The 24,971-nt window shown below is 35.3% G+C and overlaps 1 protein-coding gene across 1 annotated transcript in view; it reads right to left on the bottom strand.

Moving 5' to 3' along the window:
* Positions 1–502: 502 nt before the first annotated feature.
* Positions 503–24,971, bottom strand: part of RBM44 (RNA binding motif protein 44) — a 45,592-nt gene continuing 21,123 nt past the window's right edge. Inside the window, exons 4-16 of the mRNA XM_054550061.1 lie at positions 24,868–24,926; positions 23,474–23,650; positions 22,571–22,754; positions 22,458–22,480; positions 21,996–22,080; positions 20,262–20,376; positions 19,398–19,526; positions 16,494–16,573; positions 16,317–16,390; positions 14,319–14,604; positions 9,144–9,289; positions 8,863–9,008; positions 503–1,463 (exon numbers count right to left, since the gene is read on the bottom strand). Coding sequence (XP_054406036.1) covers positions 8,885–9,008; positions 9,144–9,289; positions 14,319–14,604; positions 16,317–16,390; positions 16,494–16,573; positions 19,398–19,526; positions 20,262–20,376; positions 21,996–22,080; positions 22,458–22,480; positions 22,571–22,754; positions 23,474–23,650; positions 24,868–24,926 — 1,482 coding nt within the window. The 3' untranslated portion in view covers positions 503–1,463; positions 8,863–8,884. The remainder of the gene's footprint in view (positions 1,464–8,862; positions 9,009–9,143; positions 9,290–14,318; positions 14,605–16,316; positions 16,391–16,493; positions 16,574–19,397; positions 19,527–20,261; positions 20,377–21,995; positions 22,081–22,457; positions 22,481–22,570; positions 22,755–23,473; positions 23,651–24,867; positions 24,927–24,971) is intronic.

Below are 24,971 nucleotides of genomic sequence, written 5' to 3'. Positions count from 1 at the left end.
CATTATGTTAAATGAAATAAGCCAGGAACAGAAAGTTAAACACTGTATGTTCTTACTCATGTGGAAGCTAAAGAAAAGTTGATATCATAGAAATAAAAGGTAGAACAAAGGATACTAAAGACTGGGAAGGGGAAGATAGGGAGAGATTTGTTTAAGGATACAAAATCACAGCTACATAGGAGGAATGAGTTCTACCTTTCTGTACCACTATAGGATGGCTATAGTTAACAGTAACATATAATTTCAAATAGCTACAAGTAGGATATTGAATGTTCCCAAGACAAACAAATGATAAATGTTTGAGATGATAAATATGCTAACTACTCTGATTTGATTTAAATACATTATATATATGAAAACATTAGTACGTGCCCCATGAATATGTACAACTACTATCTGGCAATTAAAATAAATAAAATAAATAAAGAATATTTGTTATTCTGGAAAAACAAAAAAGAAAATGCCACTGAACCTGAAGAAAGCATTAAATTGACAGTGGTACTAAAGATTAGATGCTTTTATTAAATATAAATACATCAAATATAAACGTTAAAGGGCTAATTTTTAGTCAAGTAAAACCAACTAAACATTGAATGCTATAAACATTTAAAACATTTAAAGAAAATGCAGACTTAAATGTTAATCTTACTATTAATAAAAATGGAACTTAAATATTATATTCCTTTTAAAAAGTAAGCAATTAACCATCTATTCTATATTTCTATCAGATAAGGCATAAAATTAGCCTTTGAAAATTGTTCTAACAATACAACAGAACTTTTCACAAAATGAATGCAAGCACTATAGGGAACATTGGAATTTAAGTACTTTACCAAAGCACATACAAGTTTACCCTTCCCAGTGAAGGCTAACACACCTGAATGTTTTATACTGAAGTCATAAAAATGCATGAAATGTATCATGACAGTAATTTAATTATCTTGGAAGCCTGAAAGCATACACATTCCAAAATGTTGTATGATACTGAATGTATCTATACAGTTTATTTATCTGTTATCCTGTAATCCAATGTAAGAGTCTTAAGACAAAGTTCAGGTAAATTACATTTTTTATGTATAGAAATCATTTCACAAACACTGATGTAACAACAAACCTCCTTCTTGGTCAATACATTTTAAAAGTGACTTAATAAAGGTTTTAAAAATGGACAAGACAATTTCTTTAGATCACAAATATGCACCTTGATGTTCTAAGTAACAAAATTGAAATAAAAAAATTTAAAAACTTATTAAAATTATACTTTAACTTTAAATATAGAGAGAAGATCTTAATATTGTATAGACAACTGTTGCTAGATTTTAAAGGAGGGATATAAAATAGAATATTTTAACAGCTTAGCCCATTTATAGAGCCTATTTAATTACATCATCTTGTTATTACTACTTTTTCCTAAGTGCTGTAGAACATTCTCTGAAGGAGGAAACACACTTTCCAAGGAAGTTCTAGAATCAAAAGAAAGGAGAAATCAACAATGATTGTTGAGTATCTTTTGTTAAATACATTCCTAGGCACCTGATTGTTTCTAATGGTACTAGAATATCTTTTAACAAATTTCATTTTTCTTACATCATGGATAGTGAGGATTGCAATTAATTTTTGTGTATTGTCTTTGTATCTAGCAATCATTTTAATTCTAATATTTATTTCACATGCCTCTCATTTTATTTTATTTTAATAAAGAAAAATAAGATATTTTATTTTAAACTTCTGTTTTAGTTTCAGGGGCATATGTGCAGGTTCGTTATATCGATATAGATAAATTACATGTTGTGGGGTTTAGTGTATAGATTATTTCATCATCCAGGTAATAAGCGTGGTACCAGATAGGTAGTTTTTTGATCCTCACCCTCTTCCTACCGTTTACCCTTAAGTAGGCTGCAGTGTCTGCTATTCCCTTCTTTGTCCATGTGTACTCAAAGTTTAGCTCCCATTTATAAGTGAGAACACGTGGTATTTGGTTTTCTGTTCCTGCATTACTTTGCTTAGGATAACGGCCTCTAGCTCCATCCATACTGCTGCAAAGCACATCATCTCATTCATTTTTATGGCTGCATAGTACTCCATGGTGTATACATACACTTATCTTTATCCAGTCTACCACAGATGGGCATTTGGGTTGATTTCATGTCTCTGCTATTGTGAATAGTGCTGTGATAAATATACACATGCATGTATCTTTATGGTACAATGATTTACATTCCTTTGGGCATATACTCAACAATGGGATTGCTGGCCCGAATGGTAGTTCTGTTTTAAGTTCTTTGAGAAATCACCAAACTGCTTTCCACAATGACTGAACTAATTTACATTCCCACCAACAGTGCATAGGCATTCCCTTCTCTACAACCTTGTTAGCATCTGTTATTTTTTGACTTTATTTAGTAATAGCCATTCTGAGTGGTATAAGATGGTATCTTGTGGTTTTGACTTGCATTTCTCCAGTGATCAGTGATACGGAGCATTTTTTCATATGCTTGTTGGCCATGTAAATGTATTCTTTTGAGACAAATGTCTGTTCATGTCCTTCACCCATTTTTTTAATGGGGTTATTTTTTTCTTGTTAATTTAAGTTCCTTACAGATTCTGGATATTAGACCTTTGTCAGATACATAGTTTGCAAATATTTTCTCATATTCTGTGGGTTATCTGTTTACTCTGTTGATAGTTTCTTTTGCTGTGCACAAGCTCTTTAGTTTAATTAGGTCCCATTTGTCAATTTTTGTTTTTGTTGTAATTGCTTTTGGCATCTTCATCATGAAATCTTGGCCAGAATGTAATTGTCCTACTGTCCAGAATGGTAATTCTTAGGTTTTCTTCAAGGGTTTTTATAAATTTTAGGCTGTACACTTAAGTCATTAATCCATGTTGATTTTTGTATATGGTATAAGGAAGGGGTCTAGTTTCAGTCTTCTGCATATGGCTAACCAGTTATCCCAGCACCATTTATTGAATAGGGAGTCCTTTCTCCATTGCTTGTTTTTGTTGACTTCGTTGAAGATCAGATTGTTACAAGTGTGCATTATTTTCTGAGTTTTCTATTCTGTTCCATTGGTCTACGTGCCTTTTTTTTTTGTTTTTTGTTTTTTTTGAGATAGAGTCTTGCTGTATCACCCAGGCTGGAGTGCAGCAGTGTAATCTCAGCTCACTGAAACTTCTGCCTCCCAGGCTCAAGGGATCCTTCACTTCAGCCTCCTGAGTAGCTAGGACTATAGGTATGTGCTATCATTCTCGGCTAATTTTCGTATTTTTTGTGGAGATAGGGTTTCACCATGTTGCCCAGGCTGGTTTTGAATTCCTGGCCTCAAGCGATTTGCCTGCCTCCCAAAGTGTTGGGATTACTGGCGTGAGCCACCCCCTCCCCAGCCTATTCTGGGTATTAACCCCTTATCAGATATATGATTTATAAATATTTTCTCATTCTATGGGCTGCCTTTTCACTCTTTTGATAGTGTCCTTTGATGTTCAAGTTTTTGATTTTGATGACGTCTAATATATGTATCTTCTTTTGTTGTCCATGCTTCTGTTGTCATATCCAAATCAGTGCTAAATCCAATACTGCAAAAGTTTTCCACCATTTTCTTCTAAGAGTTTTATAATTTTAACTCTTATGTTTAAGTTGTTGATTCATTTTAGTTGATTTTTGGATATGGTGTAAGGTCAAGGTCCAACTTCACTTTCTGCATGCTTTTGAAAATTGTTCTTTTAGGGGCCAGGCACGGTGGCTCATGCCTGTAATCCTAGCACTTTGGGAGGCCGAGGCGGGCGGATCACAAGGTCAAGAGATCGAGACCATCCTGGCCAACATGGTGAAACCCCGTCTCTACTAAAAACACAAAAATTAGATGGGCATGTTGGCGCATGACTGTAGTCTCAGCTACTTGGGAGGCTGAGGCAGAATTGCTTGAACCTGGGAGGTGGAGGTTGCAGTGAGCTGAGATCGCGCCTGGGCGACTGAGTGACTCCGTCTCAAAACAAAAAACAAAAACCAAAAACTAACAAACCCCTCCCCCCACCCAAAAAAAGAAAATTGTTCTTTTAGTAGTTGCCCCCAGATTTATAACATGGATTCTTTGTTCTGATATCAACTGGCACATATGTAGAAAAAGAGTTAATGTAGCAGGCCTGAGACTGCCATCCTTTGAAAGACCTGCTTGCAAGGTTGGCCCCTGGCTGGTATCTAGGAACTTGGGATTTTGGGGTGGGGGTTCCCACCATTTCCAGAAGTGATGAGTGCCTCACTATACTAAAACTGCTATACAAACAATGTGATTTATGTTGAATTGCTGCTCCCTGACAGCCTGGAGCTATAGTATGTGCTAGGCAGAGGGCAACTACATGACCAACCCCCAGTAAAATCCTTGGGCACTGAGTCTTTAATGAGCTTCCCTGGTAGACAACATTTTATAGGTGTCACAATTCATTGCAATTAAGCACATCTTGTGTGATTCCACTGGAAAAGGACTTTTGGAAGCCTGTTTCCTCCAGACTTCACCTTATGTACCTTTTCCCTTTGCTGATTTTGCTTCATATTTTGTTGCTGTAATAAATCATAGCCATGAATACATCTAAATACTGAGTTATGTGAGTCCTCCTAGCATATAATGAAGCTTGGGGTGGTCTTGAGTACCCCCAACACAGAACATCTTACTCTCTTCCCAAACTGCAAGGTGTTTAGAATAGTAAGAATACTTAATCCCCTCTCAACTTATGTATTAGTATTGTCATGTATTTTAATTATATCAGAACCTACAAAACATCATTATTTTTGTTTTCTACAGCCAATATTGATTGAGACCTACCACATATTTAATCTTCGTTGATCTTCATTTCTCCTGTACCTCTGACCTTTCATTTAAAATCACTTTTTTCTCAGAGAACATTCTGGTATTTTCTTTGGAGTAGGGCTTCTTCTAAAGTAACAAATTATCTTAGTTTATTTGCATGATAATTAGTTATTTTACATTTATTTTTGAAGGCTCTTTTCCTGGGTCTAGAGCTTTGGGCTTGGAGAATTATTTGGTGACTTCTGTTGAGAGTCAGCTGTGAATCTAACTGTTGCACTCTTAAGGTAAACTTTCTCCCTCCAGCTGCTTTATAGTTCTTATAGGCTTTAATTTTTCAAGCAGTTTTTCTCTGATGTACTCATGTCATGCTGAAGGCTGGAGTGGCTGTGGCAACTTCTTAAAATGAGACAACAATGAAGTTTGCTGCATCAACTGACTCTTTCATTCACAAAAGATTTCTCCGTAGCTTGAGATTCTATATGATAGCATTTTACCCAGAGTAGGACTTCTTTCAAAATTGGAGTCAATTTCCTTAAACTTTTTTTAAAACACCCTCAAACTTTGCCACTGCTTTATCACCTAAGTTTATGTACTATTCCAAATCCTCTGTTGTTATTTCAACAATGTTCACAGCATGTTCACCAGCAGTAGACTGCATCTCAAGAAAGCATTTTCTGGGCTGGGCACAGTGGCTCACACCTGTAATTCCAGCACTTTGGGAGGCTGAGTGGGAGAATTGCTTGAGGCCAGAAGTTTGAGACCAGCCTGGGAAAAATAACAAGATCCCATCTCTACAAAAATAACAAATAATAAAAAAAGAAAGCACTTTCTTTGCTTATCCACAATAAGGAACTTCTCATCTATTCAAATTTTATCATGAGGTTGCAGCAATTCAGTCACATCTTCAGGCTCCACTTCTAATTTGAATTGTCTTGCTATGTCTACCACATCAGCAGTTACTTCCTCCACTTAAGTCTTGAATCCCTTAAAGTCATCCATGAGTTGCATTCAACTTCTTCCAAACTCTTGTGAATATTGATATTTTTACCTCCTCTCATGAATAATAAATATTCTTAATGGCATCTAGAATGGTGACTCCTTTCCATGAAGTTTTCAATTTACTTTGCCCAGATCCATTAGAGAATCAGCTATGACAGCTATAACCTTATGAAATGTATTTCTTAAATATTTAAGACTTGAGTCAAAATTACTCCTTGATCCATGGGCTGCAGAATGGATGTTGTGTTAGCAGGCATTAAAAAAACCCATTAATTTCCTTCTACATCTCCATCAGAGTTCTTGGTGACTAAGTGCATTGTCAATGAGCAACAGTATTTTGAAAGAAATTTTTTTTTTCTGAGTAGTTGGTCTCAATGGTGAGCTTAAAAGATTCAGTAAACCAGCCTGGGTAACATGGTAAGACCCGACCTCTAAAACAAACAAACAAACAAAATTATCCTGGCATGGTGGTATGTGCCTGTAATCCCAGCTACTGAGGGAGGCTGAGTCAGGAGGACTGCCTGAGTCCAGGGATTCAGTAAACTATGCTGCAGGCTGGGCTCAGTGGCTCATGCCTGTAATCCTTAGCACTCTGGGAGGCTAAAGTGGGAGAATTGCTTAAGGCCAGGAATATGAGACCAGCCTGGGCAACATAGGTGAGACCTTGTCTCTACAAAAGGTTTAATTATTTTTTTTTTTTTTTGAGACGAAGTCTCGCTCTGTCGCCAGGCTGGAGTGCAGTGGCGTGATCTCAGCTCACTGCAACCTCTGCCTCCCAGGTTCAAGTGATTCTCTTGCCTCAGCCTCCCGAATAGCTGGGACTATAGGCGTACGCCACCACGCCCGGCTAATTTTTGTATTTTTAGTAGAGATGGGGTTTCACCATGTTGGCCAGGATGGTCTCGATCTCTCGACTTTGTGATCCGCCCGCCTCGGCCTCCCAAAGTGCTGGGATTACAGGCGTGAGCCACTGTGCCTGGCTGAAAGGTTGAAATTTAAAAAGAAAGTAGCAGGGTATGGTGGTGTGCACCTACTGTAGTTCTAGCACTTAGGAGACTGAGGCAGGAGGATCTTTTGAGTCCAGGAGTTTAGGGTTGCAGTGAGCTATGATTGTGTCACTGCACTCCAGCCTAGGTGATAGCAAGACCCTATCTCTAAAAAAAGAACAAAACCCAAAAAACCTCCATGCTATAAACAGATGTGTTGTCATCCAGGCTTTGTTCCATTCACAGAGTGGAGGCAGAGTAGATTTAGTGTAATTCCTAAGGGCACTTGAATTTTCAGAACGGTAAATGAGCATCAGCTTGAACTTAAAGTCAACAGCTGCATTAGCCCCTAACGAGAGAGCGTGCCTGTCCTTTGAAGCTAGGAATTGACTTTTCCTCTCAAGCTGTGAAAGTCCCAGATGGCATCTTCTTTCAGTAGATGGCTGTTTCTTCTACACTGAATATCTGCTGTTTAGTGTGGCTACCGTCATCAATTATCTAACCCAGATCTTCTGGGCATCTTGCTACGGCTTCTACATCAGCATTTGCTGCTTCACATTGCACTTTTGTTAGAAAGACGACTTCTTAGAATGATACATTGGACTTTGGGGACTGAGGGAAAGGGTGGGAGTGGGGTGAAGGATAGAAGACTATATGTTGGGTATAGTGTACACTGCTCAGGGCTTGGGCGATGGGTGCACCAAAATCTCAGAGAAAAAAAAAAAAGATGGCTTATTTCTTTAAACCTCATGAACTAACCAACCCTCTGTTAGCTTCACACTTTTCTTCCTCAGCTTCCTCCCCTCTCTCATCACCTTCAAATAATGGAAAAGAGGTCCTTGCTCTGAATTAGGCTTTGGCTTAAGGCAATGTTGTGGCTGCTATGATCTTCTACATAGACTACTAAAATTTTCACCACATCAGCAATAAGGTTGTTTCACTTTGCGATCATTCTCATGTCCACTGGAGCAGCGCTTGTAATCCCCATCAGTAACTTTTCCTCATTGGCTTCACAACAACGAACCATGTGGCTAACTGGTACAAAAGGCCCAGTTTTCAGCCTATCTTGGCTTTTGACATGCCTTCCTCACTAAGCTTAATCATTTCTAGCTTTCGATTTAAAGTGAGCTCTTTCTTTTATTTAAGAGTCATTTAATGTGACTCTTTCTTTCCCTGGAATACTTACAGGCCATTATAGGGTTATCAGTTGGCCTAATTTCAATATTGTGTTTCAAGGAATAGGAAGACCAAAGAGAGGGAAAGAGATGGGGAAACAGCCAATGAGTGGAGTGGTCAGAACACACACATTTATAAAATTTGCTGTTTTGTATGGGTGCAGTTCAAAGTGCCCCAAAATAATTACAATAGTAACAAAGATCACTGATCACAATCACCATACAGGCGTCACAAAAAAGTTTGAAATGTTGTATGAATTACCAAAATGTGACACAGACACAAAGTGGGTAAACATTGTTGGAAAAATGGCGCTGATAGACTTGCTTGATGCAGGGTTGCCACAAACCTTCGGTATGTAAAAATTGCAGTATCTGCGACTACTGAGGGTAGATAATACAAGACAATGCAGCTTCCATCTTGCTCTGTCTCTCTCTTGCTTAGGGGAAGCCAGCTGCCATGATGCAAAAACATTTGAAGAGCCTTATGGAAGGGCCTATGTGGTGAGGAACTGAGGCCTGTTGCCAACAGACATGTGAATGAGCCCCCTGAGAAGCAGATCCTCTGGTCTCAGGGAAACCTCTGAATGACTACAGTCCAGGCCAACATCTTGACTGCAACATGAAAAACCCTGAGCTAAAACCACCCGGCTAAGTCACTCCTGAATCCTGATCTGCAAACTGTGAGTTTATGAGTGTTGTTTAAGCCAGTCAATTTTAGGGTAATTAGTTTTGTATTAGTAGTTAACTAATTACAGTATGCTTGCTTTAAAATTTATATTATTTTGTGATTATATTATTATTTTAAATTTAATATGTTTTTTATGTAAAAAGAAAATGAAATCAATAGCTTATAAATTTTAAGTAATATTCAAATATGAAAGAATATGATTACTTTACCTCTTTATTGTTTTTTGAATTCCTAACTGGAAGCAGAGTTTTTCAGAAGAGATGAAGTCATCTCCACAATAGTATTAATAGATAAGCCATTCAGAAAACCTTTATGTCTTATTCTCACTTCCTGAAGTGCATTTATAATACGGTCTCTATGCAAAAGGAAAACATACATGAGTATTTGTCTTTTCCAAAGGAATACATTCTGAATATATCTAAGTTATTAACTTGAACTATATTTTTACACAAAAGTTTTAAAGCAGTTAAAATATAATTTTGGTTATTACCTGCTGACTTCTGGATGCAGTTCAGCCAGTCTCTTTATGATCTTGGTAAAGCTACGAAGGTTCAATGTATTTGGAGGTATGAATTGAACAGGTGTATCAGGTAATAATTTAGCAGATTCAATCTGCTTACAATTCTTCTTGACACCCTAAATAAGCATTTAAAAAGTTTTCTTAAAATCAGTAAGGACCATTACATAAAGATAATACAGCTTATTCAACAATAATATATTTGAAAATTAAAATAATAAAATAAAAATTCCTTAAAAATTTACTTTATTTTTTAATTTTTTTAGAACCTGACAAAGGGCTAATATCCAGAATCTACAATGAACTCCAACAAATTTACAAGAAAAAAACAACCCCATCAAAAAGTGGGCAAGGGATATGAACAGACACTTCTCAAAAGAAGACATTTATGCTGCCAAAAGACACAGGAAAAAATGCTCATCATCACTGGCCATCAGAGAAATGCAAATCAAAACCACAATGAGATACCACCTCACACCAGTTAGAATGGCAATCATTAAAAAGTCAGGAAAGAACAGGTGCTGGAGAGGATGTGGAGAAATAGGAACACTTTTACACTGTTGGTGGGACTGTAAACTAGTTCAACCATTGTGGAAGTCAGTGTGGCGATTCCTCAGGGATCTAGAACTAGAAATACCATTTGACCCAGCCATCCCATTACTGGGTATATACCCAAAGGACTATAAATCATGCTGCTATAAAGACACATGCACACGTATGTTTATCGCGGCACTATTCACAAAAATTTAACTTGGGATTGTTTGTACCAATTGCATTTACTTGAGCTGTGTTTCAGGGCCATGTAGTACAAAACGTACCCAATATTTTTTCTTACTGATAAACTATAGGAGGCTATGTCTACATAAGCCTTTCTCAACCAGATTCCTCATCTGAACCATAGAACACAGAAAGTGATGTAACTACTTTCTCAATTCTCCCAAAGATAGGACACAACTAGTTTCATTTTGGATGTACAGGAGAGAGATTCATTCATTAAATAAATGTTTTAGGCTTAGGGCATTAAGGCTTAATTCTCTTAACCAACCTAAGATAGGCTACACAATAATTAGAGATATTTTACATTGTATTTACTATATGCTGTATGTAATGAATACAAATTGTATGCCCAGAAGTGCACTATATGCTGTGGGGGAAAAACTATAGTGAGATAAAACAGAGCCCTTTCCATTTGCGAAGAGACAAAATTAAAATGACCAATTAATTACTGTTAACAATGCAAGTAGGCTATAAATTGTAGAAAACCACTGTAAATCCCATAAAAGTTCAACAAAGGAAGGACTCAGACTTTAAAGCCTCGATGAAAAGTCAGGGCAACACACATAATATACTGGACCTTTCACATCAGAACATTATATCTTTCACTTGCTCGTTTATTGCCGTATCTCCCTCACTAGATTTTAGCTCCTTAAGAGTACAGATTTTTGTCTGTTTTATTCATTGTTGCTTTCCCAGTGCCTAGAATAGTGTACACAGTTGGTATGTAATAACTATTTGTTTAATAAATAAAAAGTTTGGGATACAATAGTTTAGGTGACAGTTGAAGTTAAGTGCTCTCCAAGAAAGAATATGCTCTCCAAGAAAGAAGCCAAATTATTGGTAAGTAATAACAACAACAGCTAATATTTTCTGGGTACATCTTCCATGGTAGGCACTGTTCTAAAAATTTTTCTGTATTAAGCTTATTTAAGCTCATCAACATTTGTGAGGTAATGGCTCTCATCTCCATTTTAAGATAACGAAGCTCAGAAACGGAAAGGTTAGGTTAGTTTTCCAGAGTCACATGGTGAGTAAGTGGCAGAGCCAGGTTATGAATCTAAGAGTTTTTATTAACCATCACGATTCTGCTTCTCATTGTAGACAATCAATATTTTCTAAATGAATAGAATAAATAAATGTTGAGAATCAGAAAAAGAACAAGGGAATAAGAAATTGCCAGAAAGGAAAGAGAACTTGGAGTATAGCTTAACAAAGATGGTTACAGGAGCTTCCCTATCCACATACTCCTACCAACAGCCTGTACGGCCCTCTTTATAACTTCCCTCTACCAACCCCATGGCCCACTGCCACAGCTGACAGGACCAAGAGTGTTGCTGCCTGAGCTAATGAACATCAAAATCACAGCCTGGATCAATTCACTTTCCTGTCTACAGCATGTGGAATTAGCAGGGTGTTCACACCCGTAATCCCAGCACTTTGGGAGGCCAAGGTGGAAGGATCACTTGAGGACAGGAGTTTGAGACCAGCCTGGGCAACACAGCACAACCTGGTCTCTACAGAAAAATACAAAAATTAGCTGGGTATGATGACACACCTGCAGTCCCAGCTACTTGGGAGGCTGAGGTGGGAGGATTGCTTGAGCCCAGGACTTCAGGGCTACAGTGAGCTGTGGTTGTGCCACTGCACCCCAGCCTGGGTGACAGAGTGAGATCCTGTCTCAAAAAAAAAAAAAAAAAAAAAAGACTGAAATTAGAACATGAAGCAAATGAATTACTCAAATCACAGGGACTTGAATTGAAAATACAGTTAGAATCAAGCAAAACAAAGCCAAATGGGGGAAGAAAGCAGTCATGAGCAGAGAAAAGCAGTGTGTAGAGAGAGGGCAATAAGGGGAATGAACACAGGGAGAGCAGAGGCAGGAGACCACATGTGCTACACAAGAGAGGAAAGGGAGAGCCACAGTTCCCAAACCTCCAGCTCAGGGCCCCGCGCAGCTTCACTGCACTTTGTTCCCTTCCTTCCTGCTGTAGATTGAGGCTATGTACCAAACAAATCAATCCCACACATGAAGGGTCACTGAGATGAAAGGAAAAGTTTCAAGAAAGGGATGCACAGTGTCAAACAGGTAAAGTAGTAAAGAGGAAGGCAGATGAGGGAAAGACAAATAAAAGGTCACTAGTGCCTTATGAAAAGGGCCGTTTAGGTAAAATTTTAGAGACTGAAGTCAGATTATCAGGACAAAAGAGAAGCAAAGAAACAGACATTGAATATAACCTACTTGCTTGAGAAGTTTGGCAATAAAAACATAGGACAGGCTGGGTGTGGTGGCTCAGGCCAGTAATCCCAGCATTTTGGGAGGCCGAGGCGAGCAGATGACTTGAGGTCAGGAATTCAAGATGGGCCTGGCCAACATGGTGAAACCCCATGTGTACTAAAAACACAAAAAAATTAGCCAGGCAAGGTAGTAGGTTCCTATAATCCCAGCTACTCAGGAGGCTGAGGCAGGAGAATTGCTTGAACCCAGGAGGCAGAAGTTGCAGTGAACTGAGATTGCGCCACTGCACTCCAGCCTGGGCGACAGAGTGAGACTCCGTCTCAAAAAAACAAAACAAAACAAAACAAAACAAACAACAAAAACACCACCCCCCCCCCAAAAAAAAAACAAGAAAAAAGGACAAATAAGGATGGTAAAGTTAAAGGAATGCAAAGTCAAGTGAAAATCCTGTCAGGATTAGGAAGGGCTGTGCCTGACTTCGAGCAGAGGCGAAGGTCTGTGAGTGGAAGTGGAGTTGCTAATAGTATAGAAAAGGAATGGGATAACTCCAGGAATGAGGAAAGGACTGGATAAATGACACAGTTAGAAGAGATCCCTTTATCTTATTAAGGGAAAAAATTAGATACATTTATTCAACAAGTATTTATTCTTGTGCTGATCTATGGATTCAAAATAATCCCAGCAAAAATCCAAGTAGGATTTTTTTTTTTTTTTGTAGGTAGACAGGTGAATTATAAAAGTACACAGCAAGGCAAAGAGACTAAATAGCTACAATAACTCTGAAAAAGAATAAAGTTAGAGGACTCATCCCACCTGATTTCAAAACTTACTATGAAGCTACAGTAATGAAGACAGTGTACAATGGGTGGGAAGAGACAGTTCAACGAAACAGTTCCAGTCTAGAAATAGACTCACACAAACATGGTCAATTGATTTTTGACCAAGGTGCAAAGGTAATTCAACAGAAATAGGAACATCTTTTTAACAAATGATGCTGGAACTATTCCATATGCAAAACAGAAACAAATGCAAATAAACAATAATTACCTCAACAAATACCTGAAACAATATATAAAAATTAACACAAAATCTCTGTGACCTTGGATTATGCTAAGATTTCTTAGCTTCAACACTAAAAGCATACATTATAAATGAAAAAATTAATAAATTATACTTCATAAATACTAAAAAAATAAAAAACAGAAAGACACTGTTAAAGGAATGAAAAGACAAGGCACGAAGTGAGAAAAATTATTTGCAAATCACCTATCTTATCTGGTAAAGGACTTAAAATCAGAATATTAAAAAATCAAAATTCAATAATAAAATAAACTTAATAAAAATGGACACAACATAAGCAGGAATAAAATGCCAGTATATACAACAACATGGGTCAATCTCAAATGCATTCAGTGAAAGAAGCCAGGCTAACAGGGCTATATAGTATAATTTCATTTATATAACATTCTGAAAAAGGTCAAGTTTTAAGAATAGGAAACAGATCAGAGTACAAGATAATGTTTTGGAGTGATGGAACTGTTCTGAATCTTGATTATGGTGGTGGTGACTTGCCTATATGCATTTCTCTAAAGCTATAGGCACCAAAAAGTATTGAATTTTACTGTGCGTAATTTTTTAAAAAAAAATCTGTGGAATGCCTATGGGACTCCAGGCAATTTGCTGAGCAGTGGAGAGAAAAGACTGAACAAGGCAAACTTTACCACTTTTCACAGGGTGTTTACCTCAGTAAGAGAGACATGAGAATATATGAAAATACAATGACTACATTTTATGGTTTTAACAATTATGAGATAAGGTTAGCTATGAAAGAAAAATAAAGATGAAATTATAATTAGTTACTTGCAGAGTAGTAATAAAAAGACTGCGAAGGATTGGCAAAGAGCCTAGTTAAAATGAGTTTTTCATTAGCTTGGTCTACAAAGATCTAGATATCCCCCCAGGAACAACTGGAGTTGTACAAAAGCAGGTTAAGGTGGATTCAAGGTTAAAAACAATTCAGATTAATGCTGTCATTCCCATTTCAAGACTGCATATTGAAGTTATTTATTCTACAAAGCTACTTACAGCAATATGACATACAAAGACCATTTAAGGGATCTATCAAAAACACTAACCTGGTTGGAAGGGAAAACCTCACTGTCTTGCTCAGAACCCAGCTGCCATGGCCTAGTTCTGGGCAATCTAGAAATGGAGAAGGCTGAGTGGATTTGTTTGTTGGTGCTTTTCTCTAAATTATTCGAACTAATTCTATTCCCATTTTTGGAGGAAAGTGGTGATGTATATTCTCCAAGAATTTTAACAGGCCGCACATTTACTGACTTTCCATTTATTTCTATCCCATTCATTTCCTTCACAGCTATCTTTGCATCGCTGTTTTTTGTAAAAGCAAGAGATGCATATCTAAAACATAAGAGCAGAAAACCAAAAGGTTGTTAATGACTTCAAATTACATCAAACTTGATTTTGCAACTACTGATGCAAATACATTTTTCACAAGAGTAACTGCTTTTAAAAATAAAAAGGTTGCTGTACTTACCTTGGGATTAAGAAGAGTATTTATTTAGGATAACTAAATAAAAATCAAGTTAAAGATGGGAAATAGAAGAAAAGTATTTCTTACACATTATCTCCTATTAATTTCATATTAAAATCTAATGTAAAATATTTGTGAAGCTAATATATGATAGAGTTGCAGAGATTAGTGGTCTGGGGACAACTGGTTATCCATAACTTAAAAACCTAAAACTAATCCCTATGTATAAATGTAAATTTCAGATAACTTAAAGGCTTAAATGTGAGAGGCAAAATTTTAAATATTTAGCAGAATATGCAAAAGTGTATCTTTATGACCTTGTAGTGGGGAAATATACAGACAAAAACAAAGAGTTGGAAAATCTAATCAGAATTTTAATTATATATACAAGAAAGTTGGGCAATAGCTATTCCTATATAATCATCAGCCCTAGACAGTGTCAATGGAAGGATATATACCAAATCCTGGGAAGAGTGGCTGTTTTCAAATGATGGGACTATGGATACATTTTTATAAACTCCTTGTAGTTTTGCATTTAACTGTACTTTCTAAATTTCTACAAAGAATGCAAAATACTTCAAATAAGAAAAAAACATAGTTTTTAAAAAGTATTCAACAAGATACTAAAAGAGTTTTCACATAAAGTAATACTCCTAGGATTACAATACTGCTTTAATGAAATGTATTAACATCATATCAACAGGTCAAATAATTACAGCTGGACAATTATCTTACAATTATATGACTTCATTTAAGACACACATTTTTAATAAATTGCAACCCCAACTACAAATAGGATCCCTTCTTAATTGATAAAAATTTTATATCTGAAATAAACAGCTATCACTTTTAATGAAAAAACAGTAAAAAAATTTCCATTAAGCTATCGCCATTGTTATTTAATACTTTTGAATGATCTGGCAATGTTACAAAACAGAAAGTAGCAACATACATACTCAAACTGACTACATGTAAATGAGGTAGCTGTCTACCTAAAATATATAAAAAGTGTCAACTAAAAAGTAATTGAAATCAGAAACAGTGAAATGAAATACAATTTTCTAAGCACCTACTATGTGCCAGGCTTTATTCCTAGTGTTTCACATATTTTACTTCTAACAGTTTCACAGCAATGCTGTGAAGTTAGTATTATTATCCTCACTTTATAGACAAAGAGGCTGAGGTACAGAAAGGTTAAGTAACTTGCCTAAATTTATTAACCAAGTTGTTGACAGAGCTGGGAATTGAACCAATGTTATCTATTTCTGGAAGCCGTTCTTTTACCTAATGTGCTCTACTTCCCCTATGAAGTGGCATGTAGCAAGATAAAGTATACAAAAATCAATAACTCTCCGGTATACCATTAACAAGTTATAAAGTATAATGAAAAAAAGATCTGGTTAAGAACAGTATCAACTCAAGATTGCAGCTATTTGTCCATGTGTCCCCCTTCCTGGCCTGTGAAACCCTGTGAGAATAACCCTTGACTTTATCACCACTGTGGCTGATATCTGGTATAGAACATTTGGCAAACAGCAGACACATAATAATGCACATTGATTAAAGTTGGGAAACACACCTGTAATTAGTAGAAGAATCATAAATTGAAATTTCAGAAACTTGGTATTTTTGGAAATGAGACCTTAAATCGGCCTAAAAGAAGAGAAATAAAAGTTTGTGAAAGGTAGAAAAAAGCAACAAATATGAACAACTAATAAATTTGAAAATGAAGCTCAAAAAAATAATCCTGGTATACCTCAGATACTGAAGGGCAGAGGCCACCAACATGTATCAAATAACTTTTATCTCTTTGTGAGGGTTCAACATTCTTCATTTCTGCTTAGAGAAAAACATGTAACAGAAATGATCTTTACTGTACTGATATGTTTCAGAGAAAATGTGAACACTGTTAAATATTTTATGTTTCCTTTCTACTAACCCAAAGTTTATTATAAAGTTATCAGCAACTATCAGCACTTCTAGACTGAGGACTAAGAGCCTGCAATATAGTTTTAAGATTTCTGGGCCTTAATCACATCATCTTAAAAACTAAAGAGGCTGGGTTAGTTAAGTCTCTTGTAGCTCAAAAATGGATAAATTACATCTAAGCAAAGTAATCAATTACTGTAATTGTTGTCCCTCAGTATCCCTGGGGGAGTGGTGCTAGGACACCCCAAGGATGCTCAAGTCCCTTATGTAAAATGGCACAGTATTTGTGTATAACCTACACACATCCTTCTGTGTACTTTAAATCATCTCTAGATTAGTTATAATACCTAATACAATGTAAATACTATGTAAATACTTGTTATACTGTATTGTTTAGGGAATAATGAGCCTCCCAAAAAGTCTGTACATGTTTAGTACAGGCTTTTAAAAATATTTTCAATCTGCAGTTGATTGTCTTTGTCTTTGGTTCAGAGAAGTGCTATCTAGAACACTGGACACACACAGGATCTTAACTCCCTACTGTTAATGCTGGCTAGAGCTAGTGGTCTGAGAGCTCTCATTATGCACATTCCCTTGCTGGGGAAACATCACACCAAGAAAACCTTTTAATTGGACAAGGATCAATAGCAGGTATTATAATATATAGCTTGTAATAATGGTAAGGGCACACAAAAAAGGGGGGAGACAACTTGAGTTAGACAGCATGATTTTCCAAATTACAAATACTAGGATTATAGATAAACTTTTTTCTTGATAAAAAATTTCAAAATTCTTAAGAGTACATTTTCACAATCTCTATTGTGAAGAGAACCTGAAACCAAAAAGGATCCACTGAATAGAGATTCAAATTACTAGCAAATCCCATACCTGGCACATAGGAAGTACACAAATATTTGCTGAATGAATCCTTAAAGTAGCTTTTATTTATATGCTTTATAATTTTTATATAGTAATGGGAGATGTGGAAATTTTATTTTTTTCATTAAATAATAATAAATAATATATAAGAGTAGCCTAACACTTATCCAGTGTTTCTGATGCTCCAGGCAATATGGCAAGCACTTTATACACACCATCTCATGTAATTCTCACAACCACATCACAAGGTAGCTATTATTATTTTCATTTTGCAGATAAGGATGCTGAGGTCTCAGGAGTTTAGGTCAGAAACATAGTAAGTGGTGGTGCTGGAATCCAGGCAGAGTTTGTCATCTTTAGGTAATAATACCTAACCTTCATTAACTTATTTCATTTGTTAATCTCTTTGAATCATGATGTATTCTATAGCGAAAATAGCAAAACCACCTACCTTTATATTTTTACATTGGAGTAAGGAGGGAATAATGAGCTACAGTACAGTAAAAAAGGGTAAATAAGAATCAGAAGACATACATTATACCCATCACCTCACCTTTCACTACTTCAACACAAAATAGCTAATGAATATCCAATGGGCTGCATGCCGTACCTGGCACTGGAGATAGGCAGTAAACGAAACATATAAAAATTCCTGAGCTCACTGAGCTAATGAGAGGATGGGAAGGCAGTCAATATATCAAGTAAGCAAACCATACAGTATCATGATACGTGACATGAAGAAAACTAATGCAAGGGAAGAAAAAACAGAATAAACTAGATGATATGGGGCTGGGTGCCGTGGCTCACGCCTCTAATCCCAGCACTTCAGGAGGCCGAGGTGGGTGGATCACTTGAGGTCAGGAGTTCAAGATCAGCCTGGCCAACCTGGTGAAACCCCGTCGCTACTAAAAATACAAAAATTAGCGGGCACCTGTAAGCTGAGGCAGGAGAATCACTTGAACCCGGGAGGTGAAGCGTTGCAATGAGCCAAGATAGTGCCACCCACTCCAGCCTGGGTGACAGAGCGAGACTCTGTCTCAAAAAACAAACAAACAACAACAACAAAACCCCAAAACTAGATGATATAATGCTATTTACTTTAAATTGTATATGTATATTAAATATATGCATAAGAAAATGCATAAAAATGATCATTAAAATATTCATAGTGGTTATTGCAGGTTGGAGGAACCAGTTAATTTTAATTTTCCTATATTTTTAAATTTTATTTAAAAAACCATAATAAGCATTATTTAGACAAGCAGGAAAAAATAATAAAACCAATGCTGATATGGAAAATAAAAGAAAAATCCATAGAAGATACAGAAAAAGTAAGGAAAGATAGCATAAACTTAACTAGAAATGACAGAAGGGCAATAATCACAGGTACTAGAGAAAATTATAACTATTCTAAGCAATTAAGGACTATCTAAAAATGAAAACATCCCTAAAATTATTGAAATAAGAGAAAGCAAATAGTTTTCATCATTAACACCAATTTGACAAATTAGTACTGGTTGCCTGGTGGTAATGGGAAGCTGGTCTTATTCACCATGTACCCATGCCTGGAAAAAGGAAAATGATGCCCTGCAAGAGTGCTGATGTTGGCCTTGAGCAAGAGGAAGAATGCGGGTATCTACCTGTTAACTAAATCTTGGATTTAAGCTTTTAGCAGTTTTTTCCTCTTTAAAAAACTGACCTCCAACTGAACAATTTCCTCATTTTTTTATTTATAAAGAAAAGCCAAAACAAGAATAAACAACTCAGTTGCCCAACACAACACAGAAGCAGGTAAGCACTATTTTACAAATACTCTAGGTTAGGATTTCTCAGTAAATTCTTGAGAACCAACCTACTGTAAGATCCAAATTCCCCCTGTCTTGTTCTATTTGATTTTCTTGTGTTCCGGAGATGTCAACTCCCGTCAGGTTCTCTTTAGCATCAGACCAGTCTTCACTTATCTCTTGGTAATGTCTGCAGTCTAAGACATTAAACACAATGAGCTATGAATGACATATAATGTCCAACACACTGAAAAGTTATCTTAAAACCATGGATGAATCAGTAGGATGATGACTACTAGAGTTTTATGTATAAATCTAAAGATAAATATTAGCAAAATAAGAGAACCAAGCAAAAAGATTCTCTGAGAAGAGACTTTCAGCAGTCCTTGAATAAAAAGTTGCTTTCAATCTGAGTGATCTGCTTCTTAGCTTTCCTTAAATTAAAACACTATTCCCAGCTTATTGAAACCCTTAATTTTTGGCATTTTGAACTGTACTTTAGTGAAAAAGACATATTATCTTTATATATGCAATAACATGAAACATCTTTGAAAGAATTAAGCAGCGTTGCAACCCTTTATTTCATTACAATTAAATTAATAATCTTTTGGAATGATCATAATCTCTTTTCATGTGCTAAAATGCACACAATTTACAGAGATACAAATTAGATACAAGAGAGAATTTTCATACTAAAAACATGAACCAGAAGAATAAGAGTCCATATTATTATTTAGCATTGTCAGCTATATTAAGCAACCTTAAAGATGTCAAGTAGCAATAATAAGAACATACTTGACATTTATAATCAGAATGATGCCTTTCCATCAATTAAGAAAATTTATTTTTATTTAATGAATAAACACTACCAATACTTTAAACCTTATTTTGTTTTCCAGCAACTATACAAGATAACACATTTTTATACTAACCTTTATCATCAAGTTTCAGTTGACTAAAGTCTGCATTTATATCACCATTTTTAAAGTCATCTTTCTTGGGTGATATGTTTTGTGTAGCATGACTATTGTCAGATGATAAAGACATCTGAGGATTAAGATAATAAAAACAATAAATAAGGGCAAATAATTATTATGCTCTTACTATGTGACAGGTACTCTTCACTGGCATTATTCAGCCTTTACAGTAATGAGGGCTCTGAAAGGAAAACATTATCAACCTGACCTGACATGTGAGAAAACAGAATCTAAGTAACTTGTTGCTTCATGTTACACAGTTAACAAGACTTACAATTTGAATCCAGTCTGTGTATAATGACTGTGCTAACACTTCTATTTGGCAAAGTGTGGCATACACACATGAGAAGTAATCGAGATAATTTTTGGAGGTATATATATATATATATATAAAAAATATATATACACAAATATTTATCACATTAACCTTTAACAGTTACATATTTAATTTAGTGTATGCTTATGTGTATCTTTTATTTATGAGAAGCAATATTTCTTTCCTATATGTAATAGTTATTATTTACATTTAAATTTATGTAAAAAGGAGAATCATTTAAAGACAAAGTAACATTATAGGTAATACAGGGCTACGGTAAATTGTGAAGATGGTACATGAGTAGCTGAAATTTAGAAACACTATACTGAGTTTCATGCATTACCAATTAATTTAATGAGACAGGAATTAAAATGTAATCTCAACTTAAAATAAATCTCAACTTAAAATCAATATTGTTTTGTAGCCAAAACCAGATTATAAGAAACGTTATATCTTCATCTTGTTCTTTAAAAAATAATTTATTGTTCTCCCTAAACAGGTTATACCATTCCTACCATTAAGTACATAAAAATCTAGTTTTTGACCTGTTAATTCTTTGTGGATAACTGAGATTTTTTAAAAAAAGAATTTAACAATGGAATAGACAATGTTAAAGTAATTTACTTTTACTCAATCAAGTATTTCACTTTTAACTTTGGAATTCATCTTGGGGGATTAATATTACTCAAATAAAGAAACCTCAGGGTTAAAACCAAGGTCAGAAAAGCAGACTAAACCCCAGCCTTCCTATTCAATTGCCTCCTTGCTCAATAATAGAATATAACCAATGTTTCCATAACACTTTGTAATTTTCAGAGTGTTCTTACATAGATTAAATCTTCCTTCTTGGTTGTCATCTGACAAACATTTTCTTGGGGGAACAAGAAAGAGTAAGAAAACCTATGACAGGCATTTAAAAATGATTTTCATCATTTCAGTAAAGAAGAAATTATAACTTTTCCCTGTCTAAAATGACTGAATTATTACTTTACCTCATGAGATGAAGGTACAAAATGTTAGTTTTAATTGCACTGGCTTCACATGATGATGGCACTAAATTATTGTTTGCCCAGGACAGTCCAGGTTTATACCGACTGTTGTAGAGAATTACCATTACACTCTTTCAACCTCAAAAGTCTCCTGGTGTGGTGTAAATTATATGGTCACCCTACTCAACATATACGGTTGATATCTGTTTGATCAGGACTCGACATAAATATACCATTATAATCAGTTATATCCCTCAAATGGTAGTACACAAAGTAAGCCAGTTGAGTGAAAAGAAGGATGTCAGGGTTTCTGAAAATTATGGTTTACTTTACGTAAACCATACAGTTAAAGATTTGCATTGATGAACTTTCAAGGACCCTTACTTGAGAGAGTGTCTTTTTTAGGTTCGAAGAAACATCAACATCATGAGCCCTCTGATCATCTTGTTCAGCACCTGCTTCTGAAAAGCTAAAAAGAACATTTCAGAAGAAATACGATCTAATGTTTGACAACAGAGTAAGGTGACTATAGTTAACTACAATGTATATTTCAAAGTAGCTAAAAGAGAGGACTTGAAATGTTCCTAACACATAGAAATGACAAATACACAAGGTGATGGATATCCTGAATATTAACTTGATTAGTACACATCCTATGCATGCAACAAAATATTACATGTACCCCATACATTTGTACAATATTAAATGTCAAGAAAAAAGATAAACACTTCATTGAAACATTTATCAATGTTCTAAATAGGGAACAAAACAGAAAGTTTAAAGTTAACTGAATTAAGCAATTTTTAGGATCTAATGAATTATAAATCAGACGAAACCGTAACTCACACATGTGTTTCCTTTTTCATTAGCTGGAAAGAGAGAAAAGGAAAAAAATCTTTGTTTAAAATGTTTTGTCTAAATGAAGTAAAATTTTTTATTTCTAAAACATACATACATACCCTGGAAGCAAAAGTAGAGAAGGTAGATAATAATTTTGATTCTAGTGACAGTGGGGGCAGCTCTTCTAGCGGTATGCCTTTGTGTATTTTTTCTTTCAAAGTCACATATCTAACTTTTAAGTCCCTCAAAAGAGACAGTAGTGCTGATCCCAATTCCTTCTTGGCAGAATTACTTGATAAATTCCTGTTCAAAAGTTGAGTGCACAAAACTAAATTATTTAGGCCCAAGTCATCCATTTAACACTAATTTTATATTATACACTTGGTTCTTGAACTCCTGGGCTCAAGCAATCCTCCTGTCTCAGCCTCGCAAGTTGCTAGGACTACATGTGTGCCACAATCCTCAGCTAATTTGTAAAAAAAAGTATTGTAGAGACGGGGGTCTCATTATGTTACCCACATTGGTCTTGAACTCTTGGCCTTAAGTGATTCTCCTGCCTCAGCTTCCCAGAGTGCTGGCATTATAGGCACAAGCCACCTTGCCCAACCCCACTTGGTTCTAATTTTACTAGAACTCTAAATATTTTCTTTTAAATGCTGAGTGAAACAAAAAAATGAACCACAGTAAATGTGTTTTTCTAAAGGCAGTACAAACAACTCTTGACACATAAGCCAGAGAAAGTGTGGCAGCATGTCATGCAAAAACTCTCTAACTTCATCCTTACTTGAACTTTATAAAGAAACAACAAATCTATGTTTTCACTGGATTCATCATGTCAACCATGCACTGTGGCCCCTCCATGAAACTCAAGGGTTCTATTACCCTTAGGCTAACTAACAAACCCAGTAACAATCTACTCCTCATTTTACTCTTCAAAAATGAAAATTAGAGAAACTCTCTAGAATAAACTTAAAGCTAGTGACAAATCTCTAAGAAAAAACAGATTTTAAATTAATAAACACATATTTAATCCTTCCCTATTTTCCATTACAAGTTTGTAAATATCACAACAATGGCGACGACACATCTGATAGTGAACATTTAAAAGGTGCAGCTCTGCTTTCATGGCTCTCTGCATTATCTTCTGACAGCACATTGATGGCAAATCCTTTTCTGTATCTTTAAAAAGTTGAACTTCCCTTTAAAAATAAAAGATAGGATCAGATAAGATTCCAAACATTTTTCTATAGTAATAACATGGCTCCAGAAACAGATTTTAAATTTTTTATATTTCCCTGTCAAGTTTAAATCAATTTATACTAAAGATGAAGAGGCTGTGGGAATATATAACAACTTCAGAAAACAAGACGTTAAAGCTAAATATATTCATTCTAGAGGTCCAGGAAGTAAACAATTCTCAAATTCATACTTTCTTTTACCAAAAAAGGAAGTATGAATTTGAGAATTGTTTATTCTGGAGAATTACTTATTCTCTATAAAGTCATTTTGTTAATGACCTTATTTATCCAGAATCAATGGATTTTTTTCAATCTAAATCAAACTTTGGCCAAGATTTTTAAAAGTTATAAGCATTTTGGATGAAAATTATTCTTAAAACATATTATCTTTTTAATAGAAAATAATTTACATATTTCTTAATAATTAAGGATCATTAATATAAGCAAATATTTTGCTGTACTGTTATATCAAAAAGCCCCAAATCACTATTTTTTTTGAGTATTAGTGGTTTTTGGAGGTCTTCCCTTGTTACTAATTGCCACTTCTAGCTATTCTCAATAGTTCTGCTTCTAGAAACCGATAATTTAATTTTATACAACTGGAACACCAGATTAAACATATTAGAAGAATGAGTAATAAGTGAAGGAAAAAGTAAATGACCTCAGAGTATGATAACTAATTTGGCTTCTCAGACCTTCCCTGTTTCTCTCCCTCCCACTTCCTGGTTCTCCACTGTGTTCTGAATTACAAGAGTATCTGATAAATGCAAAGCAAATTACGCAAAAATGAGTTAAAATCAAGATTAAAATGCTCCTGTGAAAGTAGCTATTTACTTTTCCAAATAAATGACATATTCCAAAAGTGCTAGTTTGTTTTGGTCTACAGGTGAATAAAGTGAAAGGAAATGGAAAATTAAATCAGTATGGATTTGGGTTGAACAAGTAAAGATTAGATGCCATGAGTTTCTGAAGAAATTGAGACTGAAATCTCAATAAGTGAAGAGCTTTAATATTCTATATTGTTTTAATATTTATTTGAAGGCAAACGGTTGAAACAGATGATTTCTTAAAGTCCATTTTAGCTACTATTCTATATGGGTAAGTATGCTATACAGACAGCAAATACTATTTTGATTTTTTCTTCCAGATGTATCTGTAAGCATATATATATGATGTACCTCTCAGGATGTTTCTTTAGGTCTGTGATACCACATGGTTTTCTTAATTCCAGGAAATCCTGAAAATATGATTTAAAATTAAATTTAAAAAATGTTATATCTGA

Source organism: Pongo abelii, chromosome 11, assembly GCF_028885655.2.
Source record: "Pongo abelii isolate AG06213 chromosome 11, NHGRI_mPonAbe1-v2.0_pri, whole genome shotgun sequence".
In the NCBI taxonomy this organism is placed as follows: domain Eukaryota; kingdom Metazoa; phylum Chordata; class Mammalia; order Primates; family Hominidae; genus Pongo; species Pongo abelii.
This window is presented reverse-complemented; position numbering and strand designations above follow the sequence as displayed.